General features: G+C 34.3%; 1 protein-coding gene and 1 long non-coding RNA gene across 2 annotated transcripts in view; one reads left to right on the top strand and one right to left on the bottom strand.

Annotated features, from left to right (window-relative positions):
• The first annotated feature begins 8,466 nt into the window (after window positions 1-8,466).
• The window catches only part of LOC135271820 (uncharacterized), a 30,722-nt gene continuing 22,229 nt past the window's right edge, over window positions 8,467-16,959 (top strand). The window contains exons 1-2 of the long non-coding RNA XR_010339955.1: window positions 8,467-8,745; window positions 16,062-16,150. This is a non-coding gene — a long non-coding RNA (uncharacterized LOC135271820). The remainder of the gene's footprint in view (window positions 8,746-16,061; window positions 16,151-16,959) is intronic.
• Window positions 9,625-16,959, bottom strand: part of SLC2A13 (solute carrier family 2 member 13) — a 361,442-nt gene continuing 354,107 nt past the window's right edge. Inside the window, exon 10 of the mRNA XM_021673777.2 lies at window positions 9,625-14,832. Within this exon, the coding sequence (XP_021529452.2) occupies window positions 14,606-14,832 (227 nt within the window). The 3' untranslated portion in view covers window positions 9,625-14,605. The remainder of the gene's footprint in view (window positions 14,833-16,959) is intronic.

Genomic DNA, 16,959 nt, shown 5'->3' with positions numbered 1-16,959 from the left:
TACTATATGTTTTCAAATGTCATTGCCATATACTATGTTTAAAAAATGGGAGATTAAAAAATCAAGTGGATATATTTCTGATTCAATCATATTTTTATAGTATGAAATAACAAATATTTTATTAGAAAATTTTTCCAAGTAAAATAGTTGATAAGATTATGCTATTGAATTGAGATGCAGAGTTGCAATTCTGTTTACAACTACAACTTTTGCTCTCCCTATAAAAATGTACTTAACAATTATTTATAGAGGACTTACCATGTGCAAATAAATGCCTAGAGACTATGGGAGATACAGATTAGTTGAGACAGCCCCTTTCTCTATGAGTTCTTAATTTAATAGAGGATTCATTCCTTTATTCATTCAATCTTTTAGTCAGTAAACAATATTGATTGAATACCTACTGAGTTCAGGTATTGCCAAAGCAATGATCACACATTAGAAGAAAAGATAGAACTGATCCCTAGCCTTCAAAACTCATGATCAATTAGGAGCTCCCAAATAAAGAAAATACAGCAGAATAGCATGATTGAATTATTTATTCATATTGAGTTAAAATATGTCACTTTTGGCTGGGAGGCTCAAGGAAGTCTTTCTTGAAGTTATACTTCCAAATATTATAAGTCGCTACAAGAAATAAATGCTCAGAGCCTTCATTTTTTGAAATTAATTACAAAAGAGGCACAAAAACCAAATGCAGTACTGTAGATTGCCAAAATGGTCATAATTCTCTACCCCTTTCTGTATTCTCATCTGGTAAAATGTGATGTATTTTCTTTCATCAAGAGGTGTAATCTGTTTCTCTACCTCTGAATTTGGGTAGGCATTGTGACTTGATTTTGCCCAAAAAATATGGCAGATGTGAAGTTGTGACAATTCTCAGCCTATAACTCAAGTTTGCATGCTTCTGCTCTCTTTCTTAGTATCCTTGTCATCTTCCACGGATAAGCTTGGGCAAGCTTATTCATGAGAAGACATTGTGTAGAAGAGAGATATATCATCCCAGCTGAGTCCTCTTAGGTAGCTGTCATACAGCCAACATAACTGTTGATGTCATGCATTAGTGATATTAGGAGTTGTGGCAAGAGCAACCCGTATAGGACCATTTGACATTGTCAAACCACCAAATTGTGTATTTGTTGATATATACCCCTACATTTTAGATGGTTTATTACACAGAAATAACTAGCTGATATGCCAGTTAATAAAAATCTTCCTAATGCTTTAGAGTTGGGGGGAGTAGCACAATTAATAGCTGAAACTGCATGTAGGAAAAAAATTTAATTACCAAGCTTTTAAGACCATTTATATGGCATATGTATTTTTTGGGGAATCTTTTTCTTTGCAAGCCAATTTTCTTTCCTATAGTGAATTTTTATGGCAAATGTGGAGTTAGGATTTAAATTATGCATAGGCTATATTTCTTTCCAAAATGTTGTCTCAGATTAATAGGAAATAGGTATTTATTTTCACAAAAACAACATGCTGTACGTTTTTAGTGTTTTTTGTTTTATTTTCTGGGCACCACTTTACAAGGTATAAGTGATACAATCAGGTTTTATTCAGTTGCATCTTGGGATCACTTGCAAGGATAATTTGTGATGAAAAATATAAATGGGCCAGAGAGAATCAGTGAGACCCTGTGCTGTGCTATAGTTAAAGAAGGAATACATTGAGGAAAAAAAGATGGGAGACTTGGGCTCCAAACAACTATATCTGTTCAGAAAATCTAATTTCCTTTGTGTTTTTAGAAGATTATTTTTAATCTTCATAACTTTTTTATTGCTTCCCAAAATGTGAAAACACAGCTGTTTAATGATTCTTTTTGTAACAAAATTAAAATTGATTTGGATTCCTTTGTTAAAGGAAACCTTATTTGTATTGGCTGAATAAACCATATTGTAAAACTTAATGTAATATTCGTAATTATGTATGCTTCTTTACTTTTTTTTTTTTTTTTTTTGAGACGGAGTTTTGCTCTTGTTACCCAGGCTGGAGTGCAATGGCGTGATCTCGGCTCACCGCAACCTCTGCCTCCTGGGTTCAGGCAGTTCTCCTGCCTCAGCCTCCTGAGTAGCTGGGATTACTGGGCTCCTTTACATATTCTTAACATGTTCTTAATTTAGAGAAAACATGGGTAGAAGAGATAATTTCAGGTTTTCTTGAAATATCCAAATTTCTCCCTGAAACAATTTTTTTATGCATTCAGAATGTTCATTATATTTACATTGGTATTACTCTGTCATTTGAACTGGACATGGGTCAGTTCTTCTCTTTTTTAAATAATAACTAAACGTAGAGCCTACCTTAATCCTGGGGACAGACAAGCATATCGGTAGACTTCAACCAACCTGAGCATCATCTTGTCAGAGAATATGATAAGAATGTTATGTCTCCATTTCCTTGAGGAGGACCATTATTACTGAGGATAGAAGAATTTTATCATGTAGTTCATTTCACAGGGCTTCAGATGTGAAGAAGTGTAGAGAGGTGTTAACGGACAAACCAAACTTTGCAAAACATTTTAAAGAGGTTTATTTTGAGTCAGTATGAGTGACTGGCCTGAGAAAAGTAAAAACCCAGGAAGTCTTGAGTACATGGTCCCACAGTTTGGTTTTACACATTTTAGGGAGGCAGGAGTTACAGGTGAAGACATAAATCAATATATGGATGGTATGCATTGGTTTGGCCTGAAAAGGTGAGATATCTTTAAGTGGGGGCTTAGAGGTTATAGGTGAGTTTCCAGAATCTTTAATTTGTAATTGGTTAAAAGAGTAAGGCTCTGTCTAAAACTTGAGGTCAGCAGAAATAAGTTTTTATGATAAGGAAGCTGTGTCAGTCAGCCACAATATACTGGGTCAAAATAACCTGTTTAGCAAGACTAATGGCCTGTAGATATGATGTAACCCTTGCCTTTCATGGCCTTAGGTCTTGTTCTTATTGCCACAAAGAGTCTGTTTGTCAGTCTGTGATCTCTGTTTTAACGTTAATGCTGGTCAGTTGTGAGTAAATTCCAAAATGGTAGAGGGTATAATGAGGCCTGTCTAACATCCTTTACCCTGATGGCTGATAACTCAGTTTTTAAGGTTTTTCTGGGGTTCCCTTGATTAAGAGGGGGTCCATTTGGTCAGTGGGGGGATTAGGATTGTATTTCTGGTTTGCAGGTAGGAGTCAGTACAGTGACTGTGAACGTTTTCTGATTTGGGCTAAGCAAGATGGCTTTTTTAAAAAGGCCACTGTGTCAGGTTCTTTTCAACAGTTGAACATCTTTTTCTTTTTTTTCAAGGGAGGAAGAGATCATGTAATTGCCAGATATACCCTTGTTATATTTATTAAGTGTTGATAAATTAGCATCTAACAGTTTGAAGGCTGAACTCTTGGCACCTTCCTATTAGTTAAGATTTCTGATTAAACTTCAGAAATAAAGGTAATTTTTAATTTCTTTGTTTTTAAAGGTACAGTTGTCTTGGTGACATCTTATCTTTACCATGTGTCAAGGTGAGCTGTCTTGGAGCTCCCGGGTAGATGACTTCTCTGCCTGTGAAGACCTCAGAGAAGGCTTCAGTGTCTTCTGGTCATTTGCCCAGTAGTTTTCCTGGTAGGAAATGGCTTCTTAAATCATGTAAAAAGATACTGTGTTTGCCTTAGCTGGAATTTTTCATGTTGTATTTTACAGAGTTATAGAAGCTTATTCGGTTTCTGGTCTAGTAGGTAAGGAGCTTGGAAGTTACACACTGTCCTCACAAGGAAAGTGCTAAACAAACTGACAATCACTAACTCTTCTATGTGAAAAGTAAGGTCACAGGAAAATTGCTGTCCCCCAAATTGGAGAAACAGACAGATGGATAGAGAGAATCATTACCAGAGCAGAAACCCTAAGTAGAAACCTCCATGGGAACCAGTACCTGGACAGGAAAACCTAAACTATAATAGGCAAATTGCTGGAACCTCAGTATGAACAAGTCTGAACTAAAAACTCCATGGGCCCAGTCATAGTGAGGACCCCCTCACCTTCACTGACACACTTTTTAAAGTTTTACTTTCAGATACTCTATAAACGAGGTTTAAAGAATGATGATGGGAGAAAAATCCCCCTGTGCCTCTGGTAGGGGGAAGAGAAAATTAACCATTTTGAAATATGCCAGAAGATTCTGTTGCTTTTAATAAAGCCAGTCCTCAAGAGAAATTCTTTTATCACAGCCTAACTTACTAGGGTTTAATCAGAGCCTAACTGACTTGGGGGAAAGGAATACTAAACTCCAGCCTACTCTAGCTGTCCTTTCCCACTTAGAGGGAGAAAAACTGAGAAGCACTTGTGAAGTTCACAGCCCAGGGGCACTGGCTAACTAAAAGACTGAAACATAATCATAGAACTATAGAATGCTTCTCCTTCCCTCATATCTTATCACCATGTCACCAAAAGTTTACTTGTCAGAGTTTCTTTAACCCAGTACAGTATATCTAGCTTTCAATGAAAAATTAGAAGGTATACTAAAAGGCAAAAAACACAATTTGAAAAGACAAAGCAGTCATGTACCAGATTCAGATATAGCAGGGATGTCAGAATTATCAGACTGAGAATTTAAAACACTATAAAGGCTCTAGTTGAAAAAGTAGATAACACAAAAGAACAGATGGGTGAGGTAAGCAGACAGATGAAAATTCTAAGAATCAGAGGTGCTGGAGACAAATACCCTGACATAAATGAACAATGCCTTTGACGAAGGGCTTGTTGATAGACTGGACACAGCTCAGGAAAGAATCTCTGAGCTTAAGGATATGTCAGTAGAAACTTCCATAACTAAAACAGCAAAGAGTAAAAAGATCAAAGCAATAAAAAATAAAAAGGAACAATCTCCAAGAACTATGGGGCAACTACAAAAGGTATAACATACACATAATGAGAGCCCCAGAAGAGAAAAAAGAGGGAAAGGAACAGAAGAAATAGTTGAAGCAAGAACGTCAAACAAAACCCCACAGATATAGGAAGCTGGATAAATGCCAAACAATAATATTAAACCCTTCAAAATGGATACCTAGGCATATCAAACTTCAGAAAAATCACATTAAAAATATTGAAAGATCCAAAGGAAAAAAAGGCAACTATAAAGGAATAAAGAATTACATTTGCCTTTTCCTTAGAAACCATGCAAGCATGAAAAGAGTGGGGTGAAACACTTAAAAAAGAAAATCCACCCATCTGAAATTCTGTATTCTGAGAAATTATTCTTCAAAAGTAAAGGTGAAATAAGACTTTTTCAGGAAAAATTGAGAGAGTTTGTTGTCAGTATATCTAACTTGCAAGAAATGTTAAAGAAGTTCTTCCAGAGAAGGTGGATGATACAGGTCAGAAATTCTGATCTGCACAAAAAATGGAAAAGTATTAGAAATGGGATGAGTGAAGGTAAGTTAAAATTTTTTTTCTTATTCTTAATTGATCTAACAAATAACAGTTTGTTTAAAATAATAGCCACCATATATCCAATTATTATAGCTTATGTATAAGTGAAATGAAGGACAGCAGTGATGTAAGGGATGGGAGGAATTAGGAATAGTGTAAGGTACTTGCTTTACCCACAAAGGGGTATAGTGTTTTCTGAAAGTGGATTTGGATAAGTAGTACAACGCAAACTCCAGAGCAACCACTAAAAACAGTGAAGAAAGAAATGTAACTGATACACTAGGAGAGAAAATGGAGTAACATAAAATACTCAGTTAAACCCAAAACGGCAGAAACAGGTGGAAGACAAAAATTGGAACAAAGTGCAAGGGCAACAAATAGAAAACATGAATAGAGATGGTAGAAAGACATCACTTCAAAAGTTAATGCTCATCTAAATACACCAAGTATGAGACACTGTCAGAATGGAATAAAAAACAAGACTCAACTATATGTTGTTTTCAGGAAACCCACTTTAATACAAAGACAGGTAGATTAAAAGTAGAGATGGTTAGCATATACCATGCTAACACTAATCAAAACTAAGCTGAACTGACTATATTAATTTCAGATCCTAGACTTCAGAGCAAGGAAGTTTGTTAGGTTTCTGGGTTAATTCATAAAAAACAATAAAGGGTACTGGTTAAAAATGACTTTTGCCCAATTAACCTTGGTCTAAATTCAGATTTACAAAGCTGAGCTACTTAATGTAAGTGACTGCTTCCTCTAACTCAGTCATTTTGTAATTCATAAAATAGGGGTGATAATAGTGTTTTGGATATAGGGTTCTTATAAGGCTAGAATGAAATCATGGATGTTAAGTATCTAGCACATAATGAGTGTGTTATTCTATAAAGAAAATGTATAAATAGAATAATTATAAAATGGAGATTCCACCCAACTTTATCTTAATAATGATTTTTTTATTATGTTTTCCTGTTTAACAGGAATAAGAAACTATCTAAATGTATCATCCAAATGTGTTTATGTGAACATGCATGCATTCATATCCTGTACAGATTTGCTGTTTGATTAAAGCAGCTATGCTATGCAGAGTTTCACTGTGAAGCTTTTTTGTTGTTGTTAATGTAAGCATGGTGCCATGTTGCTGTTTTAATCTTTTGTTTTCCAGCCTGGGAAAAACTTCCACTGTTCCTTTGCTGACTGCAGGAATGCTGGAGATGCATGTACCTATTTATTTTTAAAAATGTATAGAGCACATACTATATGCCAGGCACTGTATGAGGTGCTAGAGAGGCAGTAGTGAATAATTCCATGCTTTCATGCAGTGTAACTTCTAGTGTGGAATCCTCAGCACCCAGGACATGGACTGGTACTGACTGTGACCTGTTAGGAACCAGGCCATGTAGCAGGTGAGAGATTGGCAAGTGAGCATTACCAGCTGAGCTCTGCCTCTTGTCACATCAGTGGAATCTTATGGGAGCACAAAAACTACTGTGAACCGTGCATGCAAGGGATCTAGGTTGTGCACTCCTTATGAGAATCTACTACCTGGTGATCTGAGGTGGAACAGTTTCATCCCAAAACCATTCCCCCACCAACCCCCAATCTCCCAGATCTCTGGAGAAATTGTCTTCCTTGAAACCAGTCCCTGGTGCCAAAAAGTATGGGGACTGCCGTCCTAGTGGGAGAAACAGGCAAGAAATAAGAAAAGTAATAATCTTCAAATAATGATACTATGAAGAAAATGAAAGAGTGACTTGGCAATGTATTCAGATGAAAGGTATGATTGCATTACAAAGAATCAAGTCAGGCTCTGGGAAGACAGGATTTTGAGCTGAAAATGACAAGAAAAGAACTGGATACATAAAGAGTAGGGCAACAAGCATACCAGGCAGAGGCAGCTACCTGTGCAAGGTCCCTGAGGTGGAAATAAAACAGTTTTACAAATCCCTGAGCAACTTGCACGTAAATCCAGTTGATCATTTTATTATTCACTAGATGAGCTTACCATTTAAAAGAACACATCGGATTGCTTTTTAAAGTGTTGATTCCAAAGTTCTGTGCAGTGGTTTCTAAACTGTTGTGTGCTGAAATAAATCACCTGGAGAGTTGTTGAAAAGGGTTACCAGAGCTGTATCCTTCAAGAATCTGATTCAGCAGGTCCTGCAAGGCCCATGGATTTGCATTTGTAACAAACTCAGGTAATGCCAATGCTAGTCTGAGCACCATTCTTGGAGAACTGCTGTTCTAATGTATGTTTTGTGAGCTTAGTATTTATTTACTAAAAGTAAAGCACACCAAAATTTTCTTTGGTGTAAAAAATTGACTTATGCTGCATGCTGATCATGAAATTAGTTTTTAGAGGTGCAGTAGAAAAGCACACAAAACTTTAAAGGTTAAAAGAAGTAGCCTCGATGTTTTATACTGCATTCAAAGCATCTATCATAAGATGAGCTTAATTTCAGTACAGTTATTTAGTGAAGGGTTAATGTCACTGTTTTTGTTTGAATCAGGTTTCAAAAATTAGTTTTGAAAACAAAGTAAAGACTTTAAATGAGAGATTACTGATTTGAAAGTTATTTTATGTCTTGACTGTGAGATCATAGAAATTGTGTATTAAATCCTGTTAATCTGGGGAATATAGGAAGGTTGTTTTTTTTCAACTGCCATTCAGGAGAATGCATATGGAAAAGAGAGGGAGAAAGGAAGAAGGACATCAGGCTAGTCAGCCAGATCAGCTCAGATCATTCTGGTCAGCTGGGATGACATATGTCAAAGAAGCCAATGTACTCCTGTTCCTAGTAGTTGTTCTCAAAAAAGGACTTTATCAGCAAAGTGCCTGTGCTTTGAACGTTGTGACCTTAGTATCATCAGGGATAGGATACGGATGATGAAACCAAAAGCCAACAGTTATCCAGTCCTTACTATATGTTACTGCTCTACTTGCTTTACATGATTCATTGATAACCCTCACAATGCACATGTGACGTAGATGGTAAGCACATCTCATTTTATAGACAATGAAAGTGAGGCATAAGAGTAGTTCAGTAATTTATGGTACTAGGTAGTAAATTGAAAAGCTGGCATTCAAATATAGATGATTTGAATTCAGTCTGACCTCTTAGACAATGCATTGTATTGCCTCATATTTGACAAGAGTCTGTAAATGAAGATTTTTAGGATTTCTTCCTGTAATCCAGGTTAAAAATGAGGAATCCAATTTTCTATGTATTCTTTTACGTTATAATGCAAGAATTCCACAATTTCTTTTGTTTTAAATTTATTTTCCTAGGTCTGAAAATATGATGTTCCAAAGGAGCACATAGAGAGGAAGACTTTTGGTGAGTCACTGCAAAGAAGAGTTTTGTATAACTTTCTAGTATGATCTTGGGCAATTGACAAAAATGTTTTGAACTTAAGTTTTAATACCTGGAAAAGGTATGACAGTGTTTACCCCACAGGATTAGACAATTAAATGAGGGTTTTTCTGCCCACTGATACTGACATGTACTGCACTATTCAGGTGTCCATTACTCAGGTGAATGGACAATTGATAGGTAATTTGTGGGATTTTCAAGGGTCATTTGACTTGGATTTTTGCCTTACCTGCTGACATTAAGAACCTTGGTTAAATGTAACTTTACTGTAAGCCTTTGAGTGACAGTAGGTCTAGAGTATTCTAGAAGATCTCCTTGGGCTATTTCTAAGAGAGGCTTCGGAAGACACACAACTAACTATGGAGATGTGTCTAGAGACTGCCAATATCAAACAAGTGTACATTTGCTAATTATAGCTATGCCTGAGGCAGAATGGTAAGGGAGAGCAACAGAGTCCCAAAAGGAACTGTCAACTGGTCTTCCAGCACAGTTTTCATTTTCACTTACAAAACAACAACCAAAGATAATTTTTGACAGCACAACTTAATGGTTCACGTCAACATCTGGTTCTCACAATAACCAGAATTATTACTTCAAGGGTTCCTAAGTACCGCGTTTCACAGTTTTACATTCACTATTTAGAATAATTCTTTAGAAAAATTTTTAGGTATTATAAAATATTTTTTAAAGATGATTAATCTTACCCATAATCAAAATAAATAAAATATTAAAATGAGTAGGACTGCATGAATATATAGAAGTAGACTGTCTTTGTAGATGCTTTAACTTATCTAACCTGGATCCAAGGAAGATAATTTAAAAAATAAATAAGTGCAGGGGAAGTTAATGAGTAATGAATTATTTTAACTTTTATTTGATTATTTTCATTTACAGTTCTGGCACTGACACTTTTTTTAAAAAAAGATTTTAATTTTATGTAAAGATTGAACTTCAATAAAATAACTTAAAAAACATTTACATGTATATATCACTTAATCTCCATAAAATATACAATACTTTTGATACAGCATAGGCTAGGATGACTTTGAAGGAGATAGTACATATTCATAATTTTTAAGAGATATCTCATATATCACTTGTGGGAATAAATATTTATATTGAATTTGCCAAGACATCTGAAGTATTAAATACTATATAACATGCACTCAGAAATTAAAATACACAGTTTGAAAGACATATATTTTAAAAGCATAAAACTGTGATTTGATTTAATCTAGGTGTACATCGGAGCTTCTAAATAGAAATTTGAACATTTATTACAAATAAAGATACTTTAACATCAAGTAATATATAGTCCAAAAGCTGCTAGGAAACAGTTTAGACGTGTAGAATATAAATTTCTACTTTGGCTACAGTTGTCTCTTCTTTTTTAACCTTTAAATGTGATGGAATAATGTTAAGTTTGCTGAAACTTTACAAAATGGTTACTCATTAGCTGCATGATCCACTTCTTTTTCTCATTTATACTGACATAACAAAATCAAAGACGACATGAACTAAAATAAAAATGTGAATATTACTGCTAAATGAAGGTTTTTAAAAATTCCATAGACCAAATTACTCAAGTACAACAGACTATATATTTTGTACATATAAAGTAAAGATTTACATAAATTGTTTTACACTCACAAGCAAATTATAGGGATAAAATACTTTCATGAAATTCTGAACATCAACATTCTTATAAAACACCTCTTTGATGATTATTGGCACACAAAAACTTCCTTCTTCAAAGAAACAATATACAAGAAAGAGTTGATAGCAGTTAGCTATTTGGCATTTTTAAATGATGATTGCTATTTCTAGAAAAATAGCAGCAATATTGCTCACCTAGAAGAGCTAAATGTACCGACAATTTGTAGACTGCTACAACCTGAACCATTTCATCAAATTGGTTTAACATTATTGTACACAAAGCTAAGAAGACTGGCAAAAGTGACAGAAAACAGGATGTAAAATTAATCCAGAGAACAATTCTGAGCTTTCTTATTGGCAGCAGCTACATATGAGCTGTAAATTTTATCCATAGTTTAATGCATTTTGCTATATAAAGCACATATATTATAAATTCTCTGCTACTGGTCTGATATAATCATCTATTTCTTTTACTCATAGATACTGAAAAGGTCTTAATTTGGTAACTGAAAACTTGTCACAAGTGAATAAAAGTCAGTTGTTAGGTACTTATTATAATTTGAACATTTTTAACTTTGAATATGGTAAAAAAGTATGATTATAAAAAAACTCAATTTTTTATAATTGTGATGAAATAAAACCAAAATAACATTCCAACTCTCTCTACTGTATTACAGTATTTTATGAATTGTACTAGTGTCACTAAATTGTGAGACTTTTTCTTAGATAAACATATGGATAGTGTTTTCTAAAACATTCTTCCATTTCCACCAACTTCTGGATCTGTGAGTTATCATAATAGATTTTCAGTATTATTTTATTGTTGAAAAGCAAAAGGGTAAGTTGCCAGCTTATATTTTTCCTGATCGTTCTTCCCCTGTATAACAGATATTAAAATTATAGTAAAAATTTCATAAATTCCTTTTTACTGATTTCCCCTTTTAGAATGAACAACTTAATATTTAGACTCTTATGTGCTAAAATCAGGTTCAGTGGTAAAATTAAATTCTGAAAAAATACTCAGTATTCTCAGAATACAGAAAAATTCTCAATATTTTCTATCAGGAAACCACTGCATATGACTGGGAACAAAATTTAAAATGGACATATTACCTTTTATTATTTTTTAAGTATTTTACATATATATTTAAAAAAATCATGTTTTGGGAAATGATTAAATTAGGAGCAACAATCTCAATCAAAATTATTAGGAATGTTTACATTGAAGAAAATTATTAATGGCAAATCCTTCTGACATTATATTCAGCCCTATGTGTTTATCTGCAGACAAAATGATACATCCTCTTCAGTCTAGTGCAGATCAGCCATCCAGCTAAGCCTCAGTAGGGATTTGGACCATCTTCATTATATTTTCCTAAAACATAATATACCTCTATCAAATCTGCAGCACGTTTCAAAGGAAATCTATAATTTTTGTTGAAAGCGTATGTAATCTGTGTCTGTTTTAATATGGTAGGTCAAATCACATCCTATATAAATTGTCCTACAAAATATATATTTGATGATACTTCAAATGGAATGTTTCCAAGTTGATAGTGGTAGCCGAATATGCAGGGAATTAAAAGGTGCCTAATACAAAAAAATCTGCAAAATTTAAACATTTAATTTTTAATATACTATAAATGTTCACCAAATCTAAAAATAATACCCTAATTGTATAAGTTTCCTTTTCAAGTAGTTATTTGTTTCTAAAAAGTTAGTTATAAATAATTCTTATACTGTGCCTCTCTATCTTATACTTTAAAGATAAGGAATATTATCTTTAACACTATATAAATAACAAATAGTCCTTTAAAGAAGGGGCTCAGGCGAGTAGGGGAGAACTGTGGCTAATTTTCCCTGTTATTATATGTGCATTTATGGTTATAAAGTTGAAAACATTGTTTTCTTATAGCAGGGAGAACATGCCATGTTCTGCTTTAGGAAATAACAAAAGTCCAATTTCTCCTTTAATAAATTACTGTGCATCAGCCCAGCTGAGTTGTAAGTATATAATTAAGGCTATGTATACAATAAAGAGAAGAATTGAGGCAATTATTTTGATAAGTCCAAAAAATAAAATTTTTAGACTGCACTTTATTGGTCTAAATATTTTTTCTCCTGTATTTTGATTGTACCACATAGTAGCTCATTTTCACTTCAATTTACCTGTGTAAAATATGAGAAATTTCTTATAAGAAATATCAATAGAATAATAATTTTCCCTATTAAATCATATCTGCTTTTCTGAGGAAAAAAATCAATGCTAATATTCCCTTGGAAATCAATTGTTAAAGCACCTAATTCAAGGCAATAACCTCTCTAAAATATTAAATTTTTTTATTATATGAAATGACCAAAGAGAGAAAACTTTTTTGTTTTTGGTTAAAGAATTTTTAGGCCACTAAGGTGACCGTTTAAGCACATATTATACCTCTGGTGACTTAGAGAATGAACTTCCTTGGCTGTATTCTCAGCTTGATAACTGTGACAGGAAGAAGCCAAATGTTAAAAGAATAGAATATCTTGGAGACTGGCAGAATATGGAGATAGCCACCTTTTCTCTCCAAATACAGTACCTTATTAGATGCATCAAACTGATGTATTCCTAACTGGCCACAGAAGACTCATTCATATTTTTCTTGGAACTATCAAGTACTTTTGTGATCAAGTAATTCTGTACATACTATATTAATAGAAAAGCAAAAATTAAGAGTTTAGTGATGAATTACCATAAAAAACCAATGAATACTTTGGAAAGGCATTGTAGAAATATAGTTAAGTCTGCATTTCTTATAGACATGCTATATTAGAACCAATAATCTGTTCCAATAAATAGGAAATCTCAATTTTTAGACAAGAAGGAAAAACTAAATGAAGAATAAGAAAAACATAGAGACAAATCTATGTATCCTTGTTTTTTTCTGGTACATTCTCAGGGAAGTGAGAAAAGTGTGCAAAATAAAAACGAGTTTATGCTCTTAAAGTAAAACAAAAAAAGACAAGTACAATTAAATAATAATATGTGACAGTTCCCTTAGGAAGAGTTAATAACAAGTTAAGAAAAAAAGTCTCAATATTTTTATTAAACAAACACCAATAACAGCAGGATTATTTCTGCCAGTGATTTCTTTCCTCTTTTTTGCTTTGAAAATTATTGTTTGAATAAAAGAAAGGGGAAAAATAATTTGCTTGCAGCTATATATGTAACACAAATGAAGGCACAAAATAGTAGGACTCCAGGGCCAGTGAGGAAGGTGTAGTCATTTGGGCATGAACAAAAACTGACCCTGATATACAGTTAAAGATCCGGCACTATTTTGCATTTATAATTGCATACCTAGTGACTAACCAATTTGGGACCCATAGAAACTTTTTCTGTTACTTTCCGACCATAAAAGATACTTCTCAAAACTTGCTAGCTTGTCTGTGCAAATGTATGCCTTATCACTGATGCAAAAAAAAAAAAAAAAAAAAAAAAAAACCTATGAAAATAACCCCTAACAGATTATCTTTTCATAATGTTCAAAAGCTAGTGTGCAGAGTCAGTCTCTGAAGAACTCCTAATATCTGAATTGGAGAGAAACAGAAATGTGGAATCCAAAGGAGATAGGGACAGCTGTGCCCTTGTAGGAGGCACTTTGGAATTTGTTGATAAAAGCATAAATGGAATTTAGTTTGTAACAGCTGATCAGAGACAAGCCACTATTCTCTGTAGGAAAATTGAGGGCCAATAGACCATCTTTTGACATAGAACACCCTTGGACCATCTCCCAGAATCCTTTATAAATATATTATGCATATATAATTTGACAAGATTAGCACTGACTCTATTTGCCACTAATAATTATAAATGGTCTTAGGAAAAAAGGATACCACTGAAGTCACTGGGTACAATATTCATTTTAGACTATTTCAGGAAGGCAATACACACATTTGCTTAAGAAGTATTAGATTAAAATCTCTGTAAATATTTTTTTTAAATATTCCTTGTGAAAAAAAAGGTCATCATGGTTGTATCTTCCTCCTAATCAGGTATTCTAGAATATAAAGTGAATCAAAACTAGACTGTGGAAAGAACCAGATTAGAAGCAGGGCAGTGAGGTCACCAATTGCTGTTCTTCTCCCCAAGTTTGTTTAAATAACTAAATATATGAGCAGCTGAAAATTATTCCACATCAGAAGCATCATTGTCAGAAAGATGATAGTTACTTCCCTTTACCCGAATATATTCAATATATCTCCCTTCATCAGAATCTGAAGTGCCACATGTACATAGCCTGTTGTCAAAGAGTGATTCAATTTCCTCTAGTTTTTTGCCTTTGGTCTCAGGAAGACAGCCATAGATGAAAATGAGTCCCACAGCAGCAAATCCAGCATAGAGGAAGAAGGCTCCTGCAATGGAAAATAATAGATACGTGAATATGAATATATAGAGAGAGACTTAAGTTGGAAAGAGTACTTGATTTTGACTTTTTTTTCTGGTTAGTCATGCATAACCACAGTAAGAAACAGGACTAAAAAAATTACTACGAGCCTGGTTTACTCCAGTTGTTCCAACCTTGTGAATATGACGCAATGTATCTTTCTAAACTCAAGTTCAGAAAGTCAAGAATAATTGAATTTCTAACTTACATCTGGGGTAACAGACTGAGTTCAGCTGTAAGTTTGGCTTTGATGCCCTTCCTCACTTCCCTGATTAGAGGGAATTACTCTCTTCCATGTGCTATCACAGCATGTTGTTGAGACCCCTAAAATAACAATCAAGAAGTATTATAATTATGTACACACATGTGTGCTTGCCTTGTGTATTACACTAGAGGCATTCTGAGGTCAGAAGAAGTTCCTTTCTTATTCATCTTGTGTTTCCAGAACGAAGTACAATGATGACATTGCAGAATGAATGCCTCAGTGGAATACTCCATCATTCCAGTTTCTCATGTCTTTAATTTTTACCTTACTCTCATGACTAACATCCAATCTGTTAGGAGATCCCGTTGGTTCTACCTTCAAAATATAATCCAAAGATGGCCACTTTTCACCACTTCCATTGGTAACTGTGGTCTAAGGGCCATCGTCTCTCATCTGCACTATTTCAACAGTTTTCTAACTGGTCTTCTTGTTCCTTTTCTTGGACCTTGACAGTCCATTTTTTTCTCCATAGCACGTATCATCATCTGATATACTCTGATGCTTACTAATTTGTTTTTTGTTTCCCTCCACTAAAATGTAAACTCCACGAAGTCAGAAATTTTGTTTTGCTGTAAGATTATGCATGTCAATGCAGCACAGCCAGAAATACATATCTATTAGCTAGTTTGTTTTCTAAGGGTCATGATAGCAAGCTAGATGGATGAGATATATGATTGTATGACTTGTTTATATTCTCTACACATTTCCAAGATGGACTTTTAAAATAATTGAATTCTGACCAGCCTAGCCAAGATGGTGAAACCCTGTCTCTACCAAAACAGACAGACACACACACACACACACACACACACACACACACATACACACACACATTGAATTCTTTGAATTCTCAATTTAAATATAAGAAACTATACTTGTAATTTTGATGGTGGAAAACAACTAAGTATAATGGATCCCCTGTCTTATTTTAGGCCTTCAGTCGAGACCATCATGTTTATGAGATGGAGGAAGTAAGATGAAAGACTAATGTGACAATTGGCTGGAGAAAGGATATCAGATTGTGAGTAGGAAGGTCTGAGTTTAAATGTTGGCCATGTGACTTCTGGATAGTCATTTAACCTCTTCTCTGGGCCTCTGTTGACTCATTAAGTAAAATAAGAGGGTTTCTCAGCTCCTATTTAAGTGTTGGCAATTTATGATTCTATAATTCTTACAGCCAAAATCAGGAACATGTATAGGAGAGACAGTTAAGAGATACTTGAAAGAGAGACCTGCCCTTCTGTTTCTGTGGCAAAGGTAGTATCCGTGAGGGCAGAGTATATGGCTTCTTTGTCTTTGGTTCCCAGTGCCTGACGCATTGTGGGTTTAGAGAATGAATGTGCCCTTATTGACTGACAGATGGAATAGCATTGGGTAGCAGATCTGAAATAAAGGGCTAAACTAGACAACACACAGACATATTCCAAAGTCAAGCTGTAAGCTGAATAAACATACAATTTAAAGAACTGAATAATTTCCTCAGTTTTGCTGAATCCTCAAAGTTAAGGACATATTAAGAATACTTTCTTAAGAAACTGATTTCAGAATATCCACTGAAACATGTCTTGAGAAGGCTCAAGAAAAACTATGGAGGAAAAATGCTGCTGAATCGGCCACCCAACCCAGAATCTGCTGTGTGGATTTCAGAGCCATGACAAAATAGAAAAGAAGCAGAGGTAAATTGTGAGACATTAAGAAAACCATGAAAAAGTTAACTAAAGATACAGTTTGTCAGAGCCATATTATTCTTTAAGGAACTGGACTTGTATAAATCAATTACTCTTTGCTTAATAGCAATACAACGCTGTTTACAAATGTAAGGCTCTTGAT

This window comes from Aotus nancymaae, unplaced genomic scaffold, assembly GCF_030222135.1.
Source record: "Aotus nancymaae isolate 86718 unplaced genomic scaffold, 86718_ANA_hifiasm-v0.15.2.pri h1tg000092l, whole genome shotgun sequence".
NCBI lineage: Eukaryota > Metazoa > Chordata > Mammalia > Primates > Aotidae > Aotus > Aotus nancymaae.
This window is presented reverse-complemented; position numbering and strand designations above follow the sequence as displayed.